The 22,834-nt window shown below is 42.4% G+C and overlaps 1 protein-coding gene across 3 annotated transcripts; it reads right to left on the bottom strand.

The window, feature by feature from the left end:
* Positions 1-59: 59 nt before the first annotated feature.
* CTNNB1 (catenin beta 1) lies at positions 60-22,273 on the bottom strand. Of its 3 annotated transcripts, XM_017837571.1 has the most exons (17): positions 22,015-22,270; positions 21,514-21,577; positions 8,520-8,580; positions 7,828-8,055; positions 7,432-7,685; positions 7,103-7,341; positions 6,818-7,019; positions 6,340-6,484; positions 5,760-5,863; positions 5,333-5,671; positions 4,919-5,077; positions 3,872-3,991; positions 3,577-3,727; positions 3,364-3,485; positions 2,098-2,158; positions 1,125-1,345; positions 60-833 (listed from the first exon to the last, which is right to left on the bottom strand). In XM_017837571.1, the coding sequence occupies exons 3-16, from the start codon at positions 8,530-8,532 to the stop codon at positions 1,137-1,139; spliced, it is 2,346 nt and encodes a 781-aa protein (XP_017693060.1). In that variant the 5' UTR covers positions 8,533-8,580; positions 21,514-21,577; positions 22,015-22,270; the 3' UTR covers positions 60-833; positions 1,125-1,136. The 3 variants fall into 3 exon arrangements, with proteins under 3 accessions (XP_017693060.1, XP_017693059.1, XP_017693062.1); XM_017837570.1 differs by lacking the exon at positions 21,514-21,577; XM_017837573.1 differs by lacking the exons at positions 1,125-1,345; positions 21,514-21,577 and having other exon boundaries at positions 22,015-22,273.
* Between the last annotated feature and the right edge of the window lie 561 nt (positions 22,274-22,834).

The following is a 22,834-nucleotide window of genomic DNA, read 5'->3' as shown; positions in this document are numbered from 1 at the left end:
TAGGAGACTTGTTAACACACATGAATAAACTTTGTGATGTGAAATAATTTGACACAGAGTGAATTAAAAGTTTACTTTAATTTTGAACCATTTTATAACTGCATTTTTCTCATGAAGCATCTGTATCACAGCAGGCTACAATAACTTTGGGATAAAAGGCAACTGGTAAACTGTCCAATACAAGGTTCCAAATAAACAGTTCTTACTGGCCCCTACCCAGACATATCCCAGATAAAGTTTTTGATCAAAAACATGAAATAGATCCACCTGCTTATTTTAAGCATATTAAAAAGGAAACTAATTGGACCATTTCTATTTGTCTAGTTTTTTATACAAAAAGGCTACACAATGTTACACTTTATTCAGAATACAGTTAGAGCGATTATGAATTAGTGTTCTACACCTTTACTCAATCCTTAAAAATTAGAAACTGCTGTAGCATATTCACTATAACTTAATACTACGAGAGACTTTAAAAAAAACTAACAACAATTACTGCAAAAGGAAAGGCTACTTCCAAAGCAAGCAAGGTCAGTACCATTACAGAGATTTAAAAAAAATAATAAATTTTTAACAAGCAAGGCTAGGGTTTGATAAATTCCATCTTGCAACTCATTCTTGTGCATTCTTCGTTTCTTGAATCACTCCCAAAATCCATTTGTATTATTACTCCTCGACCAAAAAGGACCAGAACAAAAAGTTTACTTCAATTGTTCCCATAGGAAACTCAGCTTGGTTAGTGTGTCAGGCACTTTCTGAGATACTAGCCCACCCCTCGAGCCCTCTCAGCAACTCTACAGGCCAATCAATGCAAGTTCACTCAGATGATACAGCTGCAAAGAGAAAAAAGACAGGTGTCAGTGTTCCTGAGTAGTAAAGGGCTGTTCTAACACGTGAAGACTGCATGAAGCCAGTGCACAAGACATTACAGTTAATTACTTCCACACTTCACGGCAGAAGTCAGTTTGGAGTGTGCTGATCGAGTGTTTCCAGAGCATTTATTCATTATTCTGGCACACTGGGACCCAATCGAGCCAATCCCTCCCTGCCAACCAAGTCCTCAGTCCAGTCAGCTGTTTTTCTCTTTTTGTTTTGCTTTTAAATTCAAGGTTGGAGCTTCTTACCTAAAGGATGATTTACAGGTCAGTATCGAACCAGGCCAACTGATTACTGTCACCTGGAGGCAGCCCATCCATAAGGTCCTGGGCATGGCCAAGATCTGGCAGACCATCAACTGGGTAGTCAGCACCAGGGTGGTGGCCACCCATTTCATGTTCCATCATAGGGTCCATACCCAAGGCATCCTGACCGTATCCGCCAGAGTGGAAAGAACGGTAGCTAGGATCTAAGAAAGTTAAAGGTGGCAGAGGGAAAAAAAGCATAATGTTAACAGATGTTAGATGCATCAGAAGCTGCAAGTATCAGTGTGTGAGGAGATCGTGTAGCCATCTAATTGTTTTCTAGTTCAGCCAAGTTCAACACAATCTGTTGCCTGCCCTTAATGGCTATTCCATTGTTTGAAACAGCCTTCCAGTTTGATTCTGCAGACAAAGCACACTGCAGTCAGAAGCACGAGCAGATTCCAGCCAAGCCATTAGTCTGCACAATCGACAGTACTAAAATTCAACAATACTGCAGCAAAACCAGGCTCCAAGACTAGACTTGCTTCTAAAAGACTAGTCAAAAATAGCTCAGAATCCTTAGGGACAGGCTTGCGTTCAAGTCTATAGACACTTACAGACTAATGCATTCAATAACAGCTTTGTTGTTTTAAAGAAAAACTGCACTATTGGAATTGTCAAGTCCATTTGTAAAGAATGTAAAAGATTTCTGTAAACAACAGCTCAGCGGGAGCTGTTCCCACAGGACTCAGACAAGAGACACCAGTTTTGCATGTTCATACAGCTCCCATTTCAGTGTTGCCAGTGGTGTTGCAGGAACTGGTTATTTGAACTGGCAGTTCCCCATCTGCCTGTCAGTTTGCAATACCTTGCTGAAGAGTAAATTCACTCTTCACTCATTTGCAGTTCTCCTTTAAAATCTATGACTTGACTTCATCCAACTTAAGTTTAGTCAAGGGGAACGGCAGAGACCTACCATCTGGGCGGTATCCAAGAGGTTCTCCCTGGGCACCAATATCGAGTCCAAGATCTGCTGTCTACATGTACACAAAAAATGACAAAACAGTTTTAGCATCAGGTCTTTCAGCCAGCACTAGTAATTCTGAGTTTAAAAAGCTGTGAAACTCATCCCAAGATCCCTCTGAGCAACTCTTCTGCAGTGAGCACTGCAGCACTGCTGCGAACATGAAATGCCTTTTTAGCTAAGCATCTGCAACTACTATAGGTATAATAAGCAACACGAAATAGCCAGATTTAGGTACAAGAATCCGCAGATCACTGGAAGGAGGGTTCTCTTTGGGAAGAAAAGAGATGGGGCAGGTCTGGGAACACTCCTCAGGTACATCTGCCCAACTCCAGCAAGTCAGCTGTTTGGATATTCCCAAGTCAGCAAGAGAGCTTTTAAGAGTTCTGAAGGAACCTTTCCCATTTGTTCAATTACAGAAGTAATTGTCTGCCTGTCTGCAGAGAAACTGCTTAACTCCAGTCTCAAAGACATATTCCATTTTAGCTCCCCCTCCAATTCCTGTGGTAGATACAGATTTTAGGAAAACAAAGACATAAGCACTGAAACAATACAAAAGGTTACTATCCCTTATGTAGTAGATACATACAAGATAAGACAAGCTAGGCTTCTGAATCTAAAGAATCTGCAGGAAGACAAAGAACTAATGAAGCCTTCCCTTCTACCCCTTGCACACAGTTTGTTTTCAGTCTCAATTTACTGTGTAGTTCCTTTAAGAACGAGGAAAAGCAATGTGTGATAATCAGCCTGCAAACATAGTCAAGTCTGAAAACTCAGTTCTAAGAGCATAAGTTGCAATCCCCCCTTCGAGATTACTAATCCTACATTGTTGGTTTGATAGAAGCCTCACATGTTACGTTTTATATTATGCTTCCCTCATATCACTCATGTTTCTATTTTTGCATCCAGAGTTCGTTAGACTTTGACAAGCAGCACAGAAAAGTACAAAGTTCTTGTATACAGCTTTGCACACTAGCACACTTTAGCACCAGCAGAGAATGGACGCTTCCTATCTGCAAGTGAAGAAGCAGCTTGAAGGCTGCTTACCACAGGTTCACTGAACCTGAACTCGTAGAGAGTCAAGAAGGTACAGTCACAAAGCTGTGTATAAAGCTGGGCCTGTATCACTGAGTGCATCTATACTTCACTACTGGAAGAAGAGAGGACATAGAACTAAGGTGTCCCCAAGGAACCATTAGCACAGAAGACATGACTCACCTCATTCCAAGCCATTGGCTCAGTCCGGAACAGAGAGCTTGTCAATTCAACCGAAAGTCGCTTCTTATAGTCCTGTGGTTTGTCCTCAGACATTCTGAACAGCACTGCAGCTGCATATGTTGCTGTCAAAAGGACGAGCGATTTTAGCGGAGGTCAAGACTTCTAGCAACTTTTCTAACACATGTATGAAACCTGTCTTTTAAGTTCACTTACCAACACCCTCATTCCTAGAATGAAGCAGTTCTGTTAAAGGGGCAGTTGCACCTTCAGCTTCAATTGCTTCGGCTGCTTCCTTGTCTTGAGCCAGTTCACAAAGTACACCAGCAGCTACTCTCTGGATATTCTCGATGGGAGAGTACAACAACTGCAACCAAAACACACAGGGTTCTTTAGCTCTTCTACTTGAAACGAGCTCTTCAGCACACTCTGACTTAGCAGTTCTATCCAGGACACCATTTTACTTATTTTCCTAATACATGCTATAGCATTGTCTTGAGCTCCTACTTACCTGCACAAATAGTGGAATGGTATTTAGACCCCTGATTACGATTCGATTATGAACGTCACGTGCAAGAATATGCAGGGCTCCAGTGCAGCCCTCGACAATTTCCTCCATACGCACACCCTCCTAGTTAGGGAAAGAAAAGGCATTTTTTGAAGTTGAGATACTACATGATCTCAAATGACTGGCAAAAAGCCAATCAGCCTGTTTCAACAAATCAACCAAACTTGTCCCCTGGACATACGCCTTTCCCTAACAGGGCTCATACCCACCATCTACTGCTGGTTTTCAAACCTAACATTTCTGCTGTGAGTAGATCCAACCAAATTCAGTAAGTGAAGCATCTTAGTGGAACACCTCAGTGTTTTTTATGATGAACTTCATGTCTAAGAACACCATCTCTTTTTCTTCAACCTGGATTAGCTTGGCACATACTAAGCTGGAAACAGTGCTTATCAGTAACAAAGAGGTCCCTTCCTGTCTCTGCACGAATTAACTACACTCCTGTACTAGTAGATGCTGCTTTCATTTGCCCACACTAAGACAACTTCTCCTTTGCTAATGTGTTTAATGGGATAAAAACAATCAAATTGAGACTGATCTTGCCACACGGACCTGGCCCCAAACAGGTAACAAGTATGGATCCTGCACAACTTCTCAGTACTTCTACAACCCTAAGCACCCTTGACAATATGCAATAAGCTGTGATAGCATTCTTAAACCCATTCTTCTGAGAAGGATGAAGCAGTTCTGGCTTCCTGGTAGAGAACTACTTGCCTTGCCAGAGTAGGCAGTACTCTGATCTATAGCATTCGGAATTAAATGCTCAAGGGGTTCTTAGTAAAATAAGAACCATGCTTTTGGCATTCTTGTTTATTTCAGAAAAATTTCAGGTCTGCCGAGCGAGAATTATCAGCACACAGAGAACAACATGAATTAGAGCAAATAAGACAACAGTTCTTTAGACCAAGCAATACAGAGTTGAGGGGCACTGACAAATGAAAAGTTTGAGAGACAACCTTCAGAGATGTAACATCAGTGGTGGCCACTTACCACAAACTGCTGTTGTGTCCCACCCATGGAAGTGCGTCGCTGGGTGTCTTGATGTGCTCTAACCAGCAACTGCACTAGCCTTGGAATAGCACCTTGTTCACGCAGCGGGGCGTGGTTTGCAGGACAGAGAGCCAGGTTGCGGATCAGGCCAACAGTAGCCTGTGGGTAAGAAAGGGGGCGGGAAATAAAAGAGCACAATGGGTATGTGCTTGCTCTCAGTGATTCTTCTTTTAATCAGTTGATTTCAGATGCTTAAATCTCTAAGAGACAACACTAATTTGCTCAAGTGAAGCAACTTTCCCATCAGACAAATTGCATTCCCCAACACTTTGGAAACACAGTATTTTTCACATTTAAAGTAACATTTTAAAAAGCAACAGTTTTCAGTGCTGACAGCTGGTAACCATTATTTACCTTGATCAAAGGCCAGTGTGAGGGTGGGTGCAACAGTTTAACCACCACTGGGAGTCCGTAGTGGAGACGTACTGCATTCTGAGCCATCTCTGCTTCTTGGTGTCTGCTAGTGAGGTGACGGAGCGCACAAATAGCAGGTTCTGTGATGTCTTCTCTGTCCCCAGCCCGAAGAACCGTGCGCACAAGAGCCTCAATGCCTCCAACCTGGCACACCATCATCTTGTTCTTGTAATTGTTGCAGGTAAGGTTAGAAAGGATGCCAGCGGCACAAGTCACAACATTAATATCATCTGACCCTAAAAGCTGAACAAGAGTTCCCAGAAGGCCTTCCATGCCTTCCTACAAAAAAGAGAGAAGAAAAAGTTAAGTCTTTCTTCTCTTCCACTATGTTGATTTTTGCTCTTGATCCCTCAGAAGAGCCATTTACCTGCTTTGTTGCAGCATCTGACAGATTTCTCAGAGTCCAGAGACAGTTCTGGACAAGACGCTGACTTGGATCTGTGAGGTGGAGTCCCAAAGCTTGCATCCCACCTAGAAGATGGTACATATTTGACAGCATTACTCAGATTTGACACCATACTCTGATGCTCATCTTGTGAGCAGTCCGGTCTTTTTCTTCCTTAAGGTGTGAGCACATATCTCACAAGCTTTTTTGGATCCTTCTCGTCATTAGTATTGTAATATGGCTAGCCCCTTTATCAGATAGGAAAAAACCAAACCCCCAAGTCCTCTTTGTGATACTGGGCTTTTTAAATGTGTATATGTTCCAAGGGGACCATTCTGACAACACTCAGCCACTAAAGCCACCCAGCTAACAAAACAGTAGAATTACTTAAAACAGCCACCCTTTTTTACTTCTGTACACTAAAGGCCTCCAAAACTAGTTACGGACTTAAGGACCAATTCAAGTTCATTTTTTGATGCCAGCAGCTTCTGTTCTTGGTGGAATTAACTGATCTTGAAGTACTGTATAGATTTTTAAGCTCCCTTGGGTACAAGGTACTTACCAGCCTCAACAATAGCTGGTTTGTTGCTGGAGCAGACTGACAACACCTTCAGCACCCTACTTGTGGTCCACAATAGTTTCTCATAAGTATAGGTCCTCATTATGTTTACTAAAGCCTGGGGTCCACCACTCGCCAGAATAATCAGCTGAAAGACAACAAAAATAACATTTATCTGTCACCTCCTACGCATATCAGCAGGTAGCAAATGTTGCTGGCTTACACCCCTCATAGTTTACAGATCCCTAGAAAGCCATTCCCATCTTCTGATATGGTCTATAAGTTTTACAGTCTCACTATAAGCACAACGGCATTTCTGCAAGATAATTCCTGCATCCCACACCTCTTGCAAGGTCAGGACTGACTGGCAAAAACCCCACATGTGGCTGAAGGTTCAGAATAAGGTCGGTACACAAGAAGTGTCAGGCCATTCATCACAAGTTTGCTCGTTTTAAACTACTCCAACAGCAGAGGCACTTACCTTGCTCTCTTGATTGCCATAAGCTAAGATCTGAAGGCAGTCTGTTGTGATGGCCAAGAATTTGACATTTGTCTTGTTGAGCAAGGCCACCATTTTCTGCAGCCCACCAGCCAGACGGACAGCCATTTTGGCTCCTTCCTGATGTAACAGGAGATTGTGAAGAGTTGTAATGGCATAGAACAGCACAGAGTCCACTGGGGACCTAAAGAAGGGAAAAACCTTATGAGCACCTGCTCCTACCAGACCCAACTGTAAAGCACAAGTACTGTCTTAGTAGTCACATACCCAAGCATCTTAACCAAAGCAGGGATGCCTCCTGATTTGAAGATGGCCAGCAAGCCTTCACGGTGATGTGAGAGATTATGTAGTGTACCTGCAGTACAACGGGCTGTTTCCACATCGTTTGTATTCTGCATGGTACGTACAATGGCAGACACCATTTGAGGGGATCTCATAATAGCATGGCGAGACGCTTCCTTTTTGGATAACTGATGAACCATAACTGCAGCCTTGTTCACCACCACCTAACAGAAATATATGAAGAAAGCTTTTAGTTTTAACGTCATTGAAGCCACCCCACAAGCAAGCTGCACTGAGCCAAAGAAAATGCTTACCTGGTCCTCGTCATTCAACAGTTTGGTCAGTTCTGGGATTGCACGAGTTGCAAGTTCAGCATCATCTTGGTAGTTTATCAAATTAACAACAGCATGTTTTAACATCTGGGATGGCTCAGCCAGGCGTTGCACATTAGTTGGATGAGCTGCATCAAACTGCGTGGATGGGATTTGCATTCCTTCATCCAGCGTTTCGGGGAACATAGCTGCACGCACTCTCTGAGCTCTAGTCATTGCATACTGGCCATCAATATCTGAAAAAAAAAAAAAGGGAAGTCATTACCTCAAACAAGGAATAAAAAGCTCATCTTTTAGACTGGTAATAACTGAGTGTCTGGGTTTCTGTATCACTGAACTGCATGTCTAAGCAAACCAGTGTAATAGAAAAGGCCTTACCAGCAACTTGCTCCTGGGTAAATGACTGAGAGAATCCCTGCTCCCACTCATACAGCACTTGTGTTGTGTCCACATCTTCCTCTTCAGGATTTCCCTTGCCACTCAAGGAGGGAGCAGTTGTTGTGGCACCGGAATGGATACCAGAGTCCAGATATGATTGTTGCTGCCAATGACTGACTGCTGCTTTTCTGTCTGGCTCCATTGCCATATCCAGCTCCATCAAGTCAGCTGTAAGAAATCATTGTTGAACAATTAAGTTTAGTTTAATTACTCCAGCATGTATTAATCCTACAAGAGATGACACAGATTTTAAATTAAAATAAGCTGCTATAAACTACTACCACAACCCAGCACAGCAAGTGAGACAGCAATTTGAAACTGAGGCTTTACTTCGAGCCAATGCAGACACCTAAACCTGACAAACAGGCAGAACAATCGCTGCTGTTGTGACTGTCCTGATCTACTGCTTAAAGGTTCCTTTTTCCACATACTATGATTATGTACTTGACTGTACTTAAGGGACCCAAAATGCTTATGACAACAAACTTGTCTGCAGGTTTGATTTCCAGGGTAAGGTATTAATTACTGTAGTAGAGCAGACGTTATTCAATCCAAGTGACTTTGAAAAGTTAAATGAGAGGAATAAGGAGCGTGCTATATTCTAGTAACAGAAATTGTAATGCATTACATACCTTGAGTTGCCATCTTCTTTGTTATGCTCCTAGAACTCTCTCCTGCTCCCTTTCAGAGATCCTAAAAAAGAGCAAAGTTAGAACTTATTAAACATTAATCAGAGCTAGTAAGACAGGATTTCACATCAGAACACCAGAATTGCAAACTAAGACTTCCCACATCTTGCCATTTCATTACTACAGTGAGTATACTCAAAATGCTAATTAGTAAACCCCCATGGACAGACACGCTAAAGAACATGATGTATCACCCAGACCTCTTCTGTCAGAATATATGTAAGATATATTCTCCTCTTAAAGCTGCAAGAGAAAGAGTTGAAGACTGACCATGACAGAGCTATTTTTTTAATCCTCTATCCTTGTGTAAGATGAAGTCCAGACATTAAATTCCACAGCTTGGACATGCCACAAAGACAAAGGCTAAATGTCAGACTTCCTCATTTCCCTCAAAGACAAACTACTCTTAAGATCCTAGAAAAACTGTTTGATACAGGGCTACAACATGAATTTTCAGGGAGAAAGCTGAAACGACCATTTACAGCAAGCTGCTATTATTTCAGTGGCACAAGGACTACCTTAATAGTTAAATTATAACTATTTAGGCACCTCCTCCTTTCCCCCTTTCCTGTACCACAAGAAGAAAGGTTTCTTCCTGCACAAAACTCTTCCTTGAAATCAAAACTGAAAATTGAACCAGCCTCATTGAAAAAAAACAAAACAAAAAAATGCTGTCCTTTAGTTACACACACATTGAGTCACCAAACTCATTTTTATTTTTTGCACGGAAAGCCAAGATACCTGGGAGCAGGAGGCTGAAATATGATCAAATGCCCTATCCAAATTTTCAGCATGCACCTCCATTTGATATCACCAAGTAGCATGGAAGTATCTGTACCATAAACCTGCAGTTGTCTCAGCTGTCTCTTCACTAACCCAGAAAGAGAAATACAAGGCTACAGCACCACAACTTTTATTTCATCTGCCCTTCCCGCCCCAGTCCAACACTGTTTTCAGCACAGACACAGAGCTGGTGACAGCCTATCCTGGGAGCCAGCCAAGCAGAAACATTTGCAGTAGTAAGTAGTGCAGTGAGCAAAACCATCTCTTGCAGCAAATCAGCTTTCAATGTGCCAGTTAGGTGTTAGAGCTGTGCTGATCAAACATTCCTGGACAATGAAGTAAAGGCAAGCCACTAATCTCTTTAAAGGACAGGTCTGCAGTGGTGTTTGTCAGGAGAACAAAGTCCACTGGACGCTCTATTTGTGTAAAGACAGGTTTCCCAGTTTAAGTTTCCTTCAGAAGTACAGGCCTACAGTTTCAAAGTCTCACTGAATAGGTGAGGCAACTTTGAGGCAAACTTGTATTTTCACTGTCTCTGAGCCAGCTGCAAGATACTCCAGCAGCTCCTGAGCAATCTTGTTACTTTGCTGTACAAATGCCAATGCTGTTTGTCCTGACTCTGCATTCCCACAGCTTTTGGCAGCAACTCTTCCCTGGCTCTTTTAAAATGGACAGTAGATCTGCATCTGCAGCAGATAAGCAGCATTAAGCTGATATAAGACATAACACAACATATAGTAAGCACTCTGTTAGGCAGTTGGAAATGCTTAGGTCCCTAAACTTGTCCTACTCCACAGCCTGGAAGAGACTAGCCAACTCAGAGGCTACTCCTCACAATCTGCGTGGAAGATGTTCTGACAATACAGCCATTTTTTTTCAGTCCCTCTAGCACATGCTGTTAAAAGTTTGGGAGAAACAGTGATAAGGGGAAGGAAAGACTTAGTCATGCTGTCAGTTCTATTAATTAAAAAATTCTAATGAGTAACTAAGGTGGAGGACGTGCCTATACAAAAGCTTAATAGCTCTCTGCAGATCTAACATATTACTTGCTCAGCCCCACTAACACCTTCCAAACAGAAAGAAGCGGAATAGCACCAACAGTAAAATTTCTATCTTTGCTCCCTGTGTTCCTCACAGTGAGATGTGACATTTCCAACAGAAAACTGCACAAGATCTAGCTGCTGTACAGAATTCAAAGTACGCTTAGCACAAAAAGAGATCTATTTTTATTGTAACCTTTCCAGTCTCCTCCCATCAGGACTATGCCAAAAAAATTAATACCAAACTAGTTTTGAAGTTGACTGGTTCATCTACCAGTATGTTAAGAGCGGCGACTACGCTTAGAGAAATTTAGTACCACCTGGGATTCAAATATGCAATATGGGGCTTGGGAACGACATTTATCATTTCCTTCCGCTGTTGAATTTTGCACAAATGAAGGCAAGTGGCTTACAGCAACTGCACTCTGAAATGGCTTTTTCAATTTCAGCAGCCTGAAGAGATCAGAAGAACAGCTGTGCCACTAGGTAAAATCCAACAGGCCATACTAGCCACTGAACTGCAGCACTACTCCAAAATAAAGCAGAAGAACATCTACAAAATAGCAATGAAGAACAATGATTAAGCATTCAGAACTGCATTACCAGTCAGACATTCAGTCTTTGGAATACTGACCCTAGATCAGCCTGCTACTTGCACCGTGAAGTTCTAACATCCTAATCTGCATTCCATACACCTGTAACCCCTCAGCAATTCCCAGTAGCTTGTTTTTAATTATTTAGATAGGAAATTGGGTTTAACACTAGAAGTTCAAAATAACTGCCCACCAAAGGATGCCAGAGTAAATTTTCTGTAACTGAACATTCTCCCATCTTTCCCTTCACATTCTCTCCTAGTTTTACAAGTGGATAAACTGAGTCCAGCCAAGCTGCTGACTTTGTCTTCCTGTCTGTCACTGCCAAGGTTAACCACTACACTTACAAAGGGAGCAACACCACCAGGCTGGGTACAAACATTCATGCTGTTCATTCTCCTGACACACGGGATCAGTAAATGTGAGTGAGGTGGTGGGGGACTGGAAACACAAACAAACAAACAAACAAAAACTCCAATGATAATTAAGCTTTTATTCTTCAACCATGAAAAATATATCAGGTCCTTTACCCCTACTCAAATTAATTGAAGGACACACAATTAGTGACATTAGTGTCAAGGTCAGCCATACAGATGTCAACCATCAGGAAGAGACAGAAGGCCTCAGTATACTTTATAAACAAACTTCAGTGTAACAGCCAGCTACTGTAAGCCTCAGTGTTTTTGAAGATTACCTGGTACACAAAGCTCCTCCTGTTCTGTGACAGTATCCACTTGCTTAGCAAGCATCATCAGCTTTAGGTTAAACGGAGGTTGGGTTTTTTTAAAAGCTATGTATTAAACTACTCCTATGAGGAGCAGTGCAAGACATTGCACTAGGCTGTATTGTGTACTGTCTGTCCCAGTTTAAAAAAAAATGAGAAAAATGGTTCTGCAAGCTTAGAAGGCTTATGAGCTAATAATTTCAAGTTACTAGAGAACACAATTTCTTAGTTTTCAAAAGGAATGGGAGAAGTATTAGATATTTTTTCTGATTAGGTATTTCTTACTATGTATTAATTTCTGATTTTGGAGAAAAGTTAGGGCACATGCCAAGGAAATCAACAAGCCTGCAGCAGTTCTCAAATCTGAACAATTCTTTCCATTAAGATTGATTTAAACTACACCTGACTGATCTGATAAGTACTTCCCCCCACACAGACCCTGTCACTATAAAGGCAAGTCAGTTTGCAAGTCTTCCATGAATCTTTTACTCAGGAGCAGCAAATCACTAAATCTTGTGTGAGAAATCCAGACTGATATATCCAATCACCATGATTTACTGAAAGGGAACACGTCTACTGACCATGTTTTTATACATCTCATCTAGGACAGGCACAGCAACTGTACCTCTAAACTAATCACCAGTTCTGAATGACACATTTCTTACAAAGGACAAGCAGTTCCTAATCATCTTCCGAGTGAAGTTCACATATTGGAAAATAGTTTTTCTTCAAGTGTTCTGAAGTTACTGCAACCATTCCCGAGGTGTTACTGGAAGCATTCTCTGGGTCTGATTTTATAACTGGTCTTCGTTTCAGGCAGATGCCTGATAGTGATCTTACCTATGTATCTGCTTTGCAAAAGTCTGTAGCCAAAACACACAGGCAACACCAGCTCACAACTAATAACACCATAGAAATGAGTGCTGTAGTTATCTGAACAGAAGACCCAAGTCCTTATATTTCGCTCTTAATGCAGCAGAAGTTTCCTATTAACCTTAGTTTTCAAGTGGAACATTTGGGAAATACATCCAATTAAGGATTTTTTTTAAAAGTCTTTTTCATCTTATCCTGGAAGTTGTTAGCCTGTTTTAGAAAACAGGGGGATGGGGAATCATCCAAGTAAGACAATATGACAGTGGAAATATCAGCTTTCATGGTATAGAAGCACTTTTAGGCATGAGTGGTGGACCTGTCTCCAGAAGTAATTTTTGGTCTAACCCATCCCACTGTGCAAACATCTTGCAACAAATAAACCTACTTCTACCCCATGTAGGTCTTATGAAGACATGATCTAATCTGTTGTAAACTTATTATTCCTTATCCAAATGGAGATAAAGTTCTCTTTTCCCCTATCCAAGACAGTCAAAAGAAAACTTCGAGGATTTGTATCTGGTTTCTATTGAGCCCTGGGTTAAAGTATATTTTTGGAGGCCCTTCATGTATCAGATGCTTCTGTAAGACTGATAAGTAGTCCTGGAAGTACAGTTTTTGGTGTTGTGTGTTTTCAAGAATTTTAGAAGCTCGCTGTAGCAATTACAGCCTGTGTTTACATTTATTTTCTACACAATGAACAGAAGATACTTTATTTGAAAATAGGAACAGATAACATGCTTGAGTTTCACTCTGAACACTTGCATTTTAAAAAGAAAAAAAATATTTTTCTTGTACAAAGGTATCACACAGGATTGAGTACAAGTTTTCCTTAATTACATTTCCATATCAAGGATAAACAATACTGAAGACCACTCATATTCTGTCTCAAGTATTACCATTTACAGTCCTCAGCCACCTTGTCCACTCCAAAATGAATAGCTATATGCAGCGTGTGCAGATTATTTTGCAATTAGCCATATGCAATTGATGGCTAATTGATTATTGCGAAATTAGTTCCCCACCAATGATAACTTCTGCACACCAGTGCTTTAAGGACCTGGATGGACAAAAGTTACTATGAAACTCATTGAAAACTGGCTCTCAAATCATGTTTTAGGGCTGTAAACTATTGTATTAAACAAAGTCATGCACTACTTGGATATTTGTAGATAGCAAAGTTAGGATTTACCCTGTTATCTATACCAGAAATCAGAATATAAAATTTCATGTATTTCATAGTAATGTCAGCCTTCCTTCTGCTTTCAGCAGGCTGATATTTAATACTGGGTAGAAATATATTCAGATGGCTTATGACAAGGTATTTGAAGTAAATGGAAATAACTTACACAGTATGTAACATCAAAAGGAAACAAGTCACACCACACAGCCTTTTTCCTCTAAAACAGAAAACCCCACCATGGGCCTTCAGAGCTTTAAAACTTTCCTGCCTTCTTTTGGGTTACATGGTAGAAACACTGATCTGTAGCCTTCACTTCCATCTCAAAAGGAATGCCATGGCAAGAGATAAAGCAGTATTACTATATTCAAGTGTTGTGCCAAGATGTAGCAACTTCAACTATTTCAGTAGTTCCATTGAAAACTAAGAGCTACCAATAATCTTGACCTGAATGCCACACCACATGCCCACACTGAAATCAATCTTACTGATCTTGGACTGCAACAGAACACACTCATTTATAAATTTTAAACTCTGGTCATTTCCTCAAGCAATATTTGCTTAGCATCATTCCCTCCAACTAATAAGCTACTCTTAGTGTTCTTCTTCACTCCAGTGATAAACTCAGTATCCTGTGTAATCCACCCAGTTGAAATTTATCCAAGCTAGAATATTTCAGAAAATGCATTCTACTGATGCCTGCAGAAAGTTAGAAGATGCCTGGCAAACAGCAATACATTCTGTTTTAGATTTAGCCAATCAGACCACAGTAAGTTTGACTCTGAACCCAGAATATACAACAGTGTTGAGTTGGTCTTTAAATTCTCTTATTAGTAACGCTTGAAAGTCTAAGATCTGTTTCTCCTATCAAGCATCATGAAGTTAAGAAATCTGAATGGTATATGCTTTACTGACCTCAAAGGTTAAAAGGTTCCAACTTCCTAGTTTTAAATTTCCTTAATACATGCAGAAAGAGGTAAACAACTAGCCCACATAACCCACAGGTTTCAAGTGGAAGAGGGGTATCTGACAGTACACACACAGATCTGCCAATACTCACTGCAAGTTACCTCTGTTTCAGTCACTGTTCTTTGCTGCTTCGTTTCCACTTCATTATTTTTTTTTCCTTCAGGCATTCCAGTTTGCTATTACATCAACTGTTCTGGCTTTTTGGCCTTTGTCTTCTGCCTTAGAAATTATCTAAAAATTCCTTCCCATAACAAAGGCAAAAGAACATCCTACACTAGCCTTTTTTTAAGAGTTCATTTGATGCTACAGCACAAAATAAAGTGTTATGACTGTCTATTTTCAGTCATCTCAGCAATCTAAGACCAATTAAAAGCACAGAGTAGAGTTTCTATTCACATGCTCATTAGCCAAAACAAATAGCACGTAAATATTTCTGTTCTTGCTAGACTTCTCCAAGTTGATTACAACTGCTTAATGGAACTGAAATGCAGGCATCTGGAAATCCTGACTAGACGTGAAACACTGAGTTAGCTGTATTGTAAAAAGAACTCATTCCTCAAAAAACGTCTAGTGAAGGAAAGACTCAGGCTACAAGTTCCAAAAACTGAAGCTTGTTTTTGAATCCATCCAGTCTTCAGCACATGGGGCAGAGGGAAAGGGGCCACAAGAACTTTACAACAAACCTCTGAGGTTCCATTCTATCACACTTCACCTTCACTAGAAGTGGAGCACTACAGAGTGTTCTGATACAACAGGACACTCATCTGCTTTACCTTCCCCTTCCTCCTAAAAGAGAAAGCAGGCTAGTAAAGAATCACACTTCCTAGCCAGCTTGCCAAAGGTTCAACTGTGACAACTCTTAAGCTTTAAGTGCAGTTGAGACTATAACAGATTATACACATTTTCTTTTGCTCACATAAAGTACAGAAAGCCACCCAGAACATATATAGTTTTAATCAATCACTGAAATGCAACTTTCCACCAACAGTTCAGGTAACAAAAGGTTGGAGATTTCCCTGCCAGATGGGTATCTTTCAGGTGCAGCATTGCCTGTCCCTGAAACACAGCTCTGAGCAACTAACACAGCATTAGGCACTAACAGCTTGTACAATTCATCACGGTCTTCACAGCTACTAAGTTTTAAGCACACTTTTAAAAACAGCCCATTAGAAATTTCAATGAAGCAACAGTTACCATTGGTCTGAGCGCCACTGCCAGCCGACAAATACGTGAAATAACTAATGCACAAAATGATGAGAACCGGAAAGAGAATTCAGAACAAGCACATAAGGGAAGTTACTGAAATAAAGTTCATCTGGGCACCATTCTGCACAATCATTCTAAGAGAAAAACTTTCAAACTGTAGAATCTGCCAGGACGCCTCCCCAGAAACAAAGCTGGCAATATCAGGAAGGTTCGCTGACACCTTTGATACACAGCACTTCAACTCTTTAGCACGGGACATGTTAGAGCAACTTTTAGTAGAGACCGACAGGACACGTAGAAATGTCAAAAGGGACTTGGTAGCAGCTACCTACCACCATAATTTCTTACAACTATCAGTGGTGACCCACAGATTTTTTTTTTTGATACTGCCAGAGGCAGTATACTGCAGAGGCTGGGCATCCTATGCAATGTAAAGACAGCACCTTTTCACACAGTCCTACATCCTTGCTTAAAAGCACACTTACACTGCAGTAACTGAAATATCACAGCACTGGAGCGTGCCACTTCAGAAACTGAAGTGTGTGGATCCACAGCACAGTTATTTTGCCCTTTACCTAGAGAAGCAAGAGGTCTGTCAACACAATCCTTTATATTCAGAATCATGGGCAACTATACCAGCAGTTTCTAACAAGATCTGCAAACAAAACACTTTCTGCACTGGGCATTTATTTGTCCTCTATGGAAATTACTGGTTGTTTCTACATGCTGAAGTTGAGAAATTATCAGGTCATGTTCAAAAGTAATGATTTAAGAGCGCTTTTCATTAGCAAGTGTACTGCAACACTAGTGAAAACTTTCACTTTATTACTGGGCAAAATTGACTCCAAGTACCTAAGTATCCTTCTGACTATCCAAGAGAGGAGTGATAAAAATCTTAGATGTTATGATGTGAAAACTGCTTCAACTACAAAATCAGGCATTATACATCCAGCTTGAGAACAAAACTAATGAACTTGTCCATATAATGTACATATAATCTTTTGACAGCAACTGATATGACAGTTTCAAGTTTATGAACTTGCATTAAGTTCATACCAAGATTATCAACCCAATTACTCTCATGTCTTAATTGTTCTGGCCAACTAAGCACCGCAAACACAAGCAAAGTAACCTCAAAACAGTTATTAAGCCACTTCTGTTCAGCAGTGGATTCAAGACCTTTTGGTTGCTGGCACACATTTTCAGTTAGGGTTTCATGCAGCACTCACTAGGTTTGAGTATTTTCATGGCTGCACAAAACAGTTTTGTTATCACAGCTTAGACAGTTCCCACCTTTCATTTGCAGAGCACAGTTAGGTATCTACATTGTGTACTTCTGTCTGTCTTGGTTAGGGGTGAGCCAGTGTTTCTAAGGTTTAGTTTGCCAGCAGGGTTCACTTAATAAATTTGCACTGATTTACAGCTTTTGGTCCATGTGCCCATACTTATCACTAAGATGTCTGTAGTAGAGGTGGGAGTAACCAGGATCCACATTCATTTTTTAGTCTTACCTAGCCACATACAAAAAGAAAAAAAGCTGCCAACATGACCATTTAGAGGCAATCAATGATAATTTGGACAAATATTATGCCATATTTCATTTAACACTAATAAAGTTCCGTAACAAACCACTGTGAGCCCTTTAAGTGTCTACGCCCACATAGATTTGAGCGTCAAAAAGACACTTAATGGTTCTGCAATGATTTACCATGATCATGCACATCATTAACAAGGTTGTTAGTTGCTTGACAGCCACCATGTTACAGAAGTATTTTTCCCTCGTGTTTGAGAAGAACTTAAAACATCAACTTCCACTTTAACGCAGCAACGATTTAGCAAAACAACCTCCCTTCCAAACCAGGAAGTATCTATCCATAATCTAGTTCTTCTTAGGCTGCAACCATGTAGCCAGCCCTGAACATGGATGTTAAATATTAATCTCCCCGGTTTAAGAAACCAGAGTGATTAGTCATAATTGCACTGACACTAATGAAATACTTATGAATCTGAAAGTGGCTGTCTTTGCTAGTCTGTCAGAATAACTATGTATTTACAATAGGCATACCAACACTCCAGAAAGTACTGTCTGAACAACAAACATGCTAATGAAGTCTGACACTAAAAGATGTTTCTTCAACTCGCTTTTAATTAAGGCAAACTGACAAGGCAGCTGCATTTATCAGCACCTTTAGGATGTTAAGATTTCTGGCCACTGGAGGGCACCTGAATTTTTGCCAGGACAATACAGAACTACTTGCTACAGTTGCTGCAGAGTTGGCAAACTTCTCCAATTTATACAAGTCTATTTAGCGCAGTAAGTCAGCCTAGAAATGCTGGTTCCAGCAAATACACTTACAGTGCACACTGTGCGTTTGCCAACTCCAGCAAAATCCAGCTAGCTCATACTATTTTTTAAAAGCAGCAATGTAGAATACTGGATTAACTCTTTCAACCCTTAAGTGAACTAAAGTCACACCTCAAACAAGGCTCCAGAGTTGATTTAGTGTTAAGCAACAGAACGGGCACTTCACTTCTGCAATACTAATCCAGCCAGTGTACATTGTTTCCTAAAGCAGCTTGGAACGTGAACAAAAAGTTCTTCTGTAAAGCAACATTTGCACCCCTACTTCCCAAGGCAACAGAAGTACAGGATGCATTTGCTTTCATATCAAACCAGAGTTAACAGATTCATGAGGGCAGGTAGAGCCACAGGTATGTTTTACCTGTTCACCTCATCAATTTGGTGTTCCACACAGACAGAAATGCCAAAAAAAGACTTCCATTAGTTCTCTCCCTTGCACTTGAAGTTATCTGTCAGTGCCAGAAAAACAAGTAAACAAACAAACAACCACAACAAAAAAAACCCTCAATTTTTCTGGCACCTTTCTTCTTATGAGAGGCAACACAGGCTACACAATGCCAGCATATTCTAATGACATTAACCTCTTGAGCTACAGCCTGATCGCAGACTACAGCAAGTTCTACCTTGGAATCAAGTGCCAGAAATGGATATTAAAAGTTAACCATTGCCAGGCTGCCTTATGTTGGCAAGTTGGTGCATAACCAATTCAGTTGGTGCATAAAAATCAAAGCACCCCAAAACAAGATTCCAATGCTTAACTGGAAAATCAGCAATGCTGCCCTGCTTATGTGACAAGGATAATAATTTTATCTGAAGAGACAAGAAGAGTCACACACAATATTTACTGCCAAGGAGTTTGCCATTTCTAGGCTCCCACTCAATCACCCAGCAAAGCACTGGGCTTGGAGCTTGCAAGCACATGTTGTGAGGACCCAAGAGCAAGTCACAACTGCCTGCACAGTTTCTCACAAGGTTTTATCAGGCTTCATCAAGTATGATGTGCAAGATAAGTAAGGTCAGTCCTGATTTTCCTGCCACGGTATGCAGGCTACCAGAGTCACAGAACAAGTTTTGCTGCAGGCAACTGCATGATCACCATAATCCCTGCATCACCAGCTTTAACTATGAATTAACATAAGTGATTTTGATTACTGCTGCATTTGCAGTAATCAAATCAAAAGTCTGCCTACTAGACAATATTTTGTGGAAACGTCCTTATCCAGGAGTTTGAGACCACACATCGAGACTTCAGTTTCTGAGACAGAAGCTTACAATAGCCATGTTTCCTGTCCCATTCTTGCCACTTCCTTTTCTACCCCTCAAAATACTGCAAAATTGGTTTAGAAGGCCGCTAGTACTGACTGGTTGCCTTAACATCCCCAAAACCTCAAGTTTAACTCTTCAGGACACAGTATTTCAGAATGTTGATTCAGATGTAAAGTCATGAAAGACAGACGTCTGTTTCACAAAGAAATCGTATGTCTGACGGGCAACCGGGTTTCATGGCCAAGGTTTGATAAGCCAGTTACTGACACGCCACGTAGTCATAGCAAAACCCTGGTGTCCGTAGTAGACTATATACCATACAGAGAGCCCAGTCTATTTATAACTTAGGCAAGAAAAAGGAAGGTGGGGTTAATAAGGCTGTAGCACAACATTTGAAGAACTGACTTTTCTACACTTTATTTTGTATTAAATCCTTTTTTTAATAAGTTTGACATTATCCTTTCCAACATGCTTTTACTTGTTTCTCTCCTAGACCCTTTGAAATGATCAGCCACAGAGACCAACATGAACATTCCCACCCATATTAGTTTATACCTAAACAGAAAATATCTGCACTAACAGACAAGCAAATATGTTACTCCTCTAGAACAACCCCAGAACAACAAGACACACAGTATGATTTTGTACTGAATGGCTGAATTTCGAGAGCCTTAAACTCTTGCCTGAATACCTAAGTAGCCTCATTTGCAACCATACCAGCCATTAGACGATCCACACAGTAGCCACATACCTGCAGCTGTCAGCACCTTCTTATTAAAAGTGCAAGACGAACATTAAGTTCCCGGACTGCTACCGAAATTCACAAAATAAGTTTGCTCAATACACACCACTAAGTTTTGGCCCCTGTGCTTTTCTCAGAGCCTTGCAGTAGTACCTTTTTGTCCTTCAGAAGCAAAATCCTAATTGGCAAGTTGCTCTCTGGTGTGTCTGAGCTTAGTATCAAGAAAATCCCGATACTCTTTCAGGTAGTTTTCTCGTCTTTGCCTTTACTATAGTCTCAGCACATAAAGATCCTGTTTTACTAAAACCCCTCCTTGATTTCCGTCCGTCGACCTCAGCATACCAGCCCAGCCTCTTTCCATTCACCACTCGCATACTTTGGGGGATGGGAGGACCACAGATGTCTGGAATATACAGTGTCAGAACAATGGCTGCACCATGAGAAAGAGATCAAGAAGTAGCTGATTACAAAGATCAACACTGCTATTCCTAAAGTCACAAGTTGCCCGTGGTACCTTCCAAGATTGTCCTTTCCTCTCAAAAGGGAGAATCTTCAGAGGAGGGTTTGTTTTTTTGGTTTTTTTTTGAAGAGAATCGAGAAGCAGTAGCCTAAAGTCCTACGTCAAGTTTTAGCCAGGGAAGAATTCCAGGTTTTGCTAAATTTAAGAAAACTCGCTGTTCCAGGAGCTACTAATCATGCACAAAAGAGAGACGAACTAAGCTTTTTTTGTTGTTTTTTTTTGGGGGGGAACAAAACAAACCCAACAAACACATCTGGAGCCCACTATTCCTCGAGAAATCAGAAATAAGTGCCCTAGACAGTACTAGGAGTAACCGCAAGTTGATCCAAACACTTCAGGAGCGGGTTAATTTGGGAAGCTGGAGCCGCCATGGTCCCCCCAGCTGGGCACGGGAAGCAGCAGGCGCTTCCCCTGGCAGCGTGCGAGCCCCCACACCGCCCAGATCCCAGGATCCCAAGTCGCTCGCTACGAGACTTCGGTAACGTGGGTGTTAAAAAACTTAATTTGATTGCTCCCAGCGCCGCGGAAGCTTCATTTCAGTGACACCCAAAAGCAGCAGCATAACCTCTCCGGCAAATATGCAATGCCACTAAGAGCGAAACCCCACAAGGCAGTAGATTAGTTATCTCCCGCTGACTGCAGTGACCGTGATTAATTATATTCGGTACAAATAAACCCGTACCCTGCTCTCTTCCCCCTCCTATCGCCAAAGGGGATCTGCAGCCCACTGGCGAGTTAGTACTCCCCTAAAAAAAAAAAATTAACAAGAGGGGACACCTTTAAAATAATAATTTAAAAAGGGGTCATTAAACTACTCCGGGCTCTACTGCAAAGGCAGGAGAGAGCAGAGACCCGGGAGCAGCGACTCGCCTTCTCCCGCAGCCCCGAGGAGCCACCCCCTCGCCCCAGGACGAGCTTCCCAAGAGACACCTCGGGAGCTGCAGCTGCCGCTCCTGCAACCACGCAGCTGTCCGGACCTCCCGAAACCAAGAGCCCTTCCTGCCCCCCACCTCCTCTTTCCCACCCCCGCTCCCACTCAGGCAGCGTCCCCCGCTCCCTCCCCCCCACCCAGCCCCATCCTTCCCTCCGGGCACACTCTGGACCCCCGCCCACGGCCGCGGGACCGAGGGTGGGGGCCCGGCCCGGGCTCACCCCAAGTTCCCGCCGGAGAAAGCGGCACTACCGTTGGAGGAAGGGAGAGCGCAGGGTCCCCCGGGCTCCGGCGGCTGCTGCTGCCCGGACGATCCCGGTCCGGTCCGTCTTTCCTTCCTTGTCCCCCCACCGCCACTACCTTCTTCTTCTTCTCCTCCTCCTCCTCGCTCGGTCGCTCGGTCCCGGCGGTGCCCCGGCCGCTGCCTCCCGGGTGGCGGCCGTGCGGGGCGGCGGTGTTTGTGTTCCCCGAGCGCCGCCGCCGCTGCTCCCAGCACCGAACCGAGCGAGAGGCTTAAAATGGCGTCGCTCACAAGGAGGTTCTTATAGCGAGCGCCGGGCCCGGCTGTGTATCCTGCCGCCGCGGCCGGGCCCCGCGCGCGGCATTCCACAGGCTCCCGGCGCTCAGGGCGGGCAGAGGGAGGAGGAGAAATAGTGCCCGGCTCCCAGGGCGGAGGGAGACGTGGAGCGGGAAAGCGGCCTAACCGGTGGAAGGCCGGGATGGGCTGGGCTGGGCTGGACTGGCCGGGGCGGGGGGAGCGCGGAGCTGACACCTTATGCTGGAGGTGGGGAAGAGTGATCCGAGTTCCCGGCTTGGGAGCGAAGTTGCTGCCCCGAGGGGTGTAGAGGCGGCGAGGGAGGGGAGGGGATGCAGCTGAGGGGATCATTCCGGGGTTCCGCGTTGGGAAGGGAAGGGGGAGGGTGCGAAAGGCGACCGTGACTCTTTCTTCCCCCCCTCGCACCACCCCTTCCCCCTTCCCCCCGCGTTTAATTTGGCTTTTTGTTGCTTGGGAGTTTTAAATTTTTTTCCTTTTTTATTTTTTCTTTCTTTTTTTCTTTTTTTTTTTTTTTTT

Source organism: Lepidothrix coronata, unplaced genomic scaffold (assembly GCF_001604755.1).
Source record: "Lepidothrix coronata isolate B3197 unplaced genomic scaffold, Lepidothrix_coronata-1.0 Scaffold306, whole genome shotgun sequence".
Classification (NCBI taxonomy): Eukaryota; Metazoa; Chordata; class Aves; order Passeriformes; family Pipridae; genus Lepidothrix; species Lepidothrix coronata.
This window is presented reverse-complemented; position numbering and strand designations above follow the sequence as displayed.

Coding starts and splice junctions, on each gene's coding strand:
- CTNNB1 (XM_017837571.1), bottom strand. Junction 7,686..7,827: donor TACCCAGGAGCAAGTTGCTG/GTAAGGCCTTTT, acceptor TTTTTTTTTCAG/ATATTGATGGCCAGTATGCA. Junction 2,159..3,363: donor AGCCAATGGCTTGGAATGAG/GTGAGTCATGTC, acceptor GTGTACATGTAG/ACAGCAGATCTTGGACTCGA.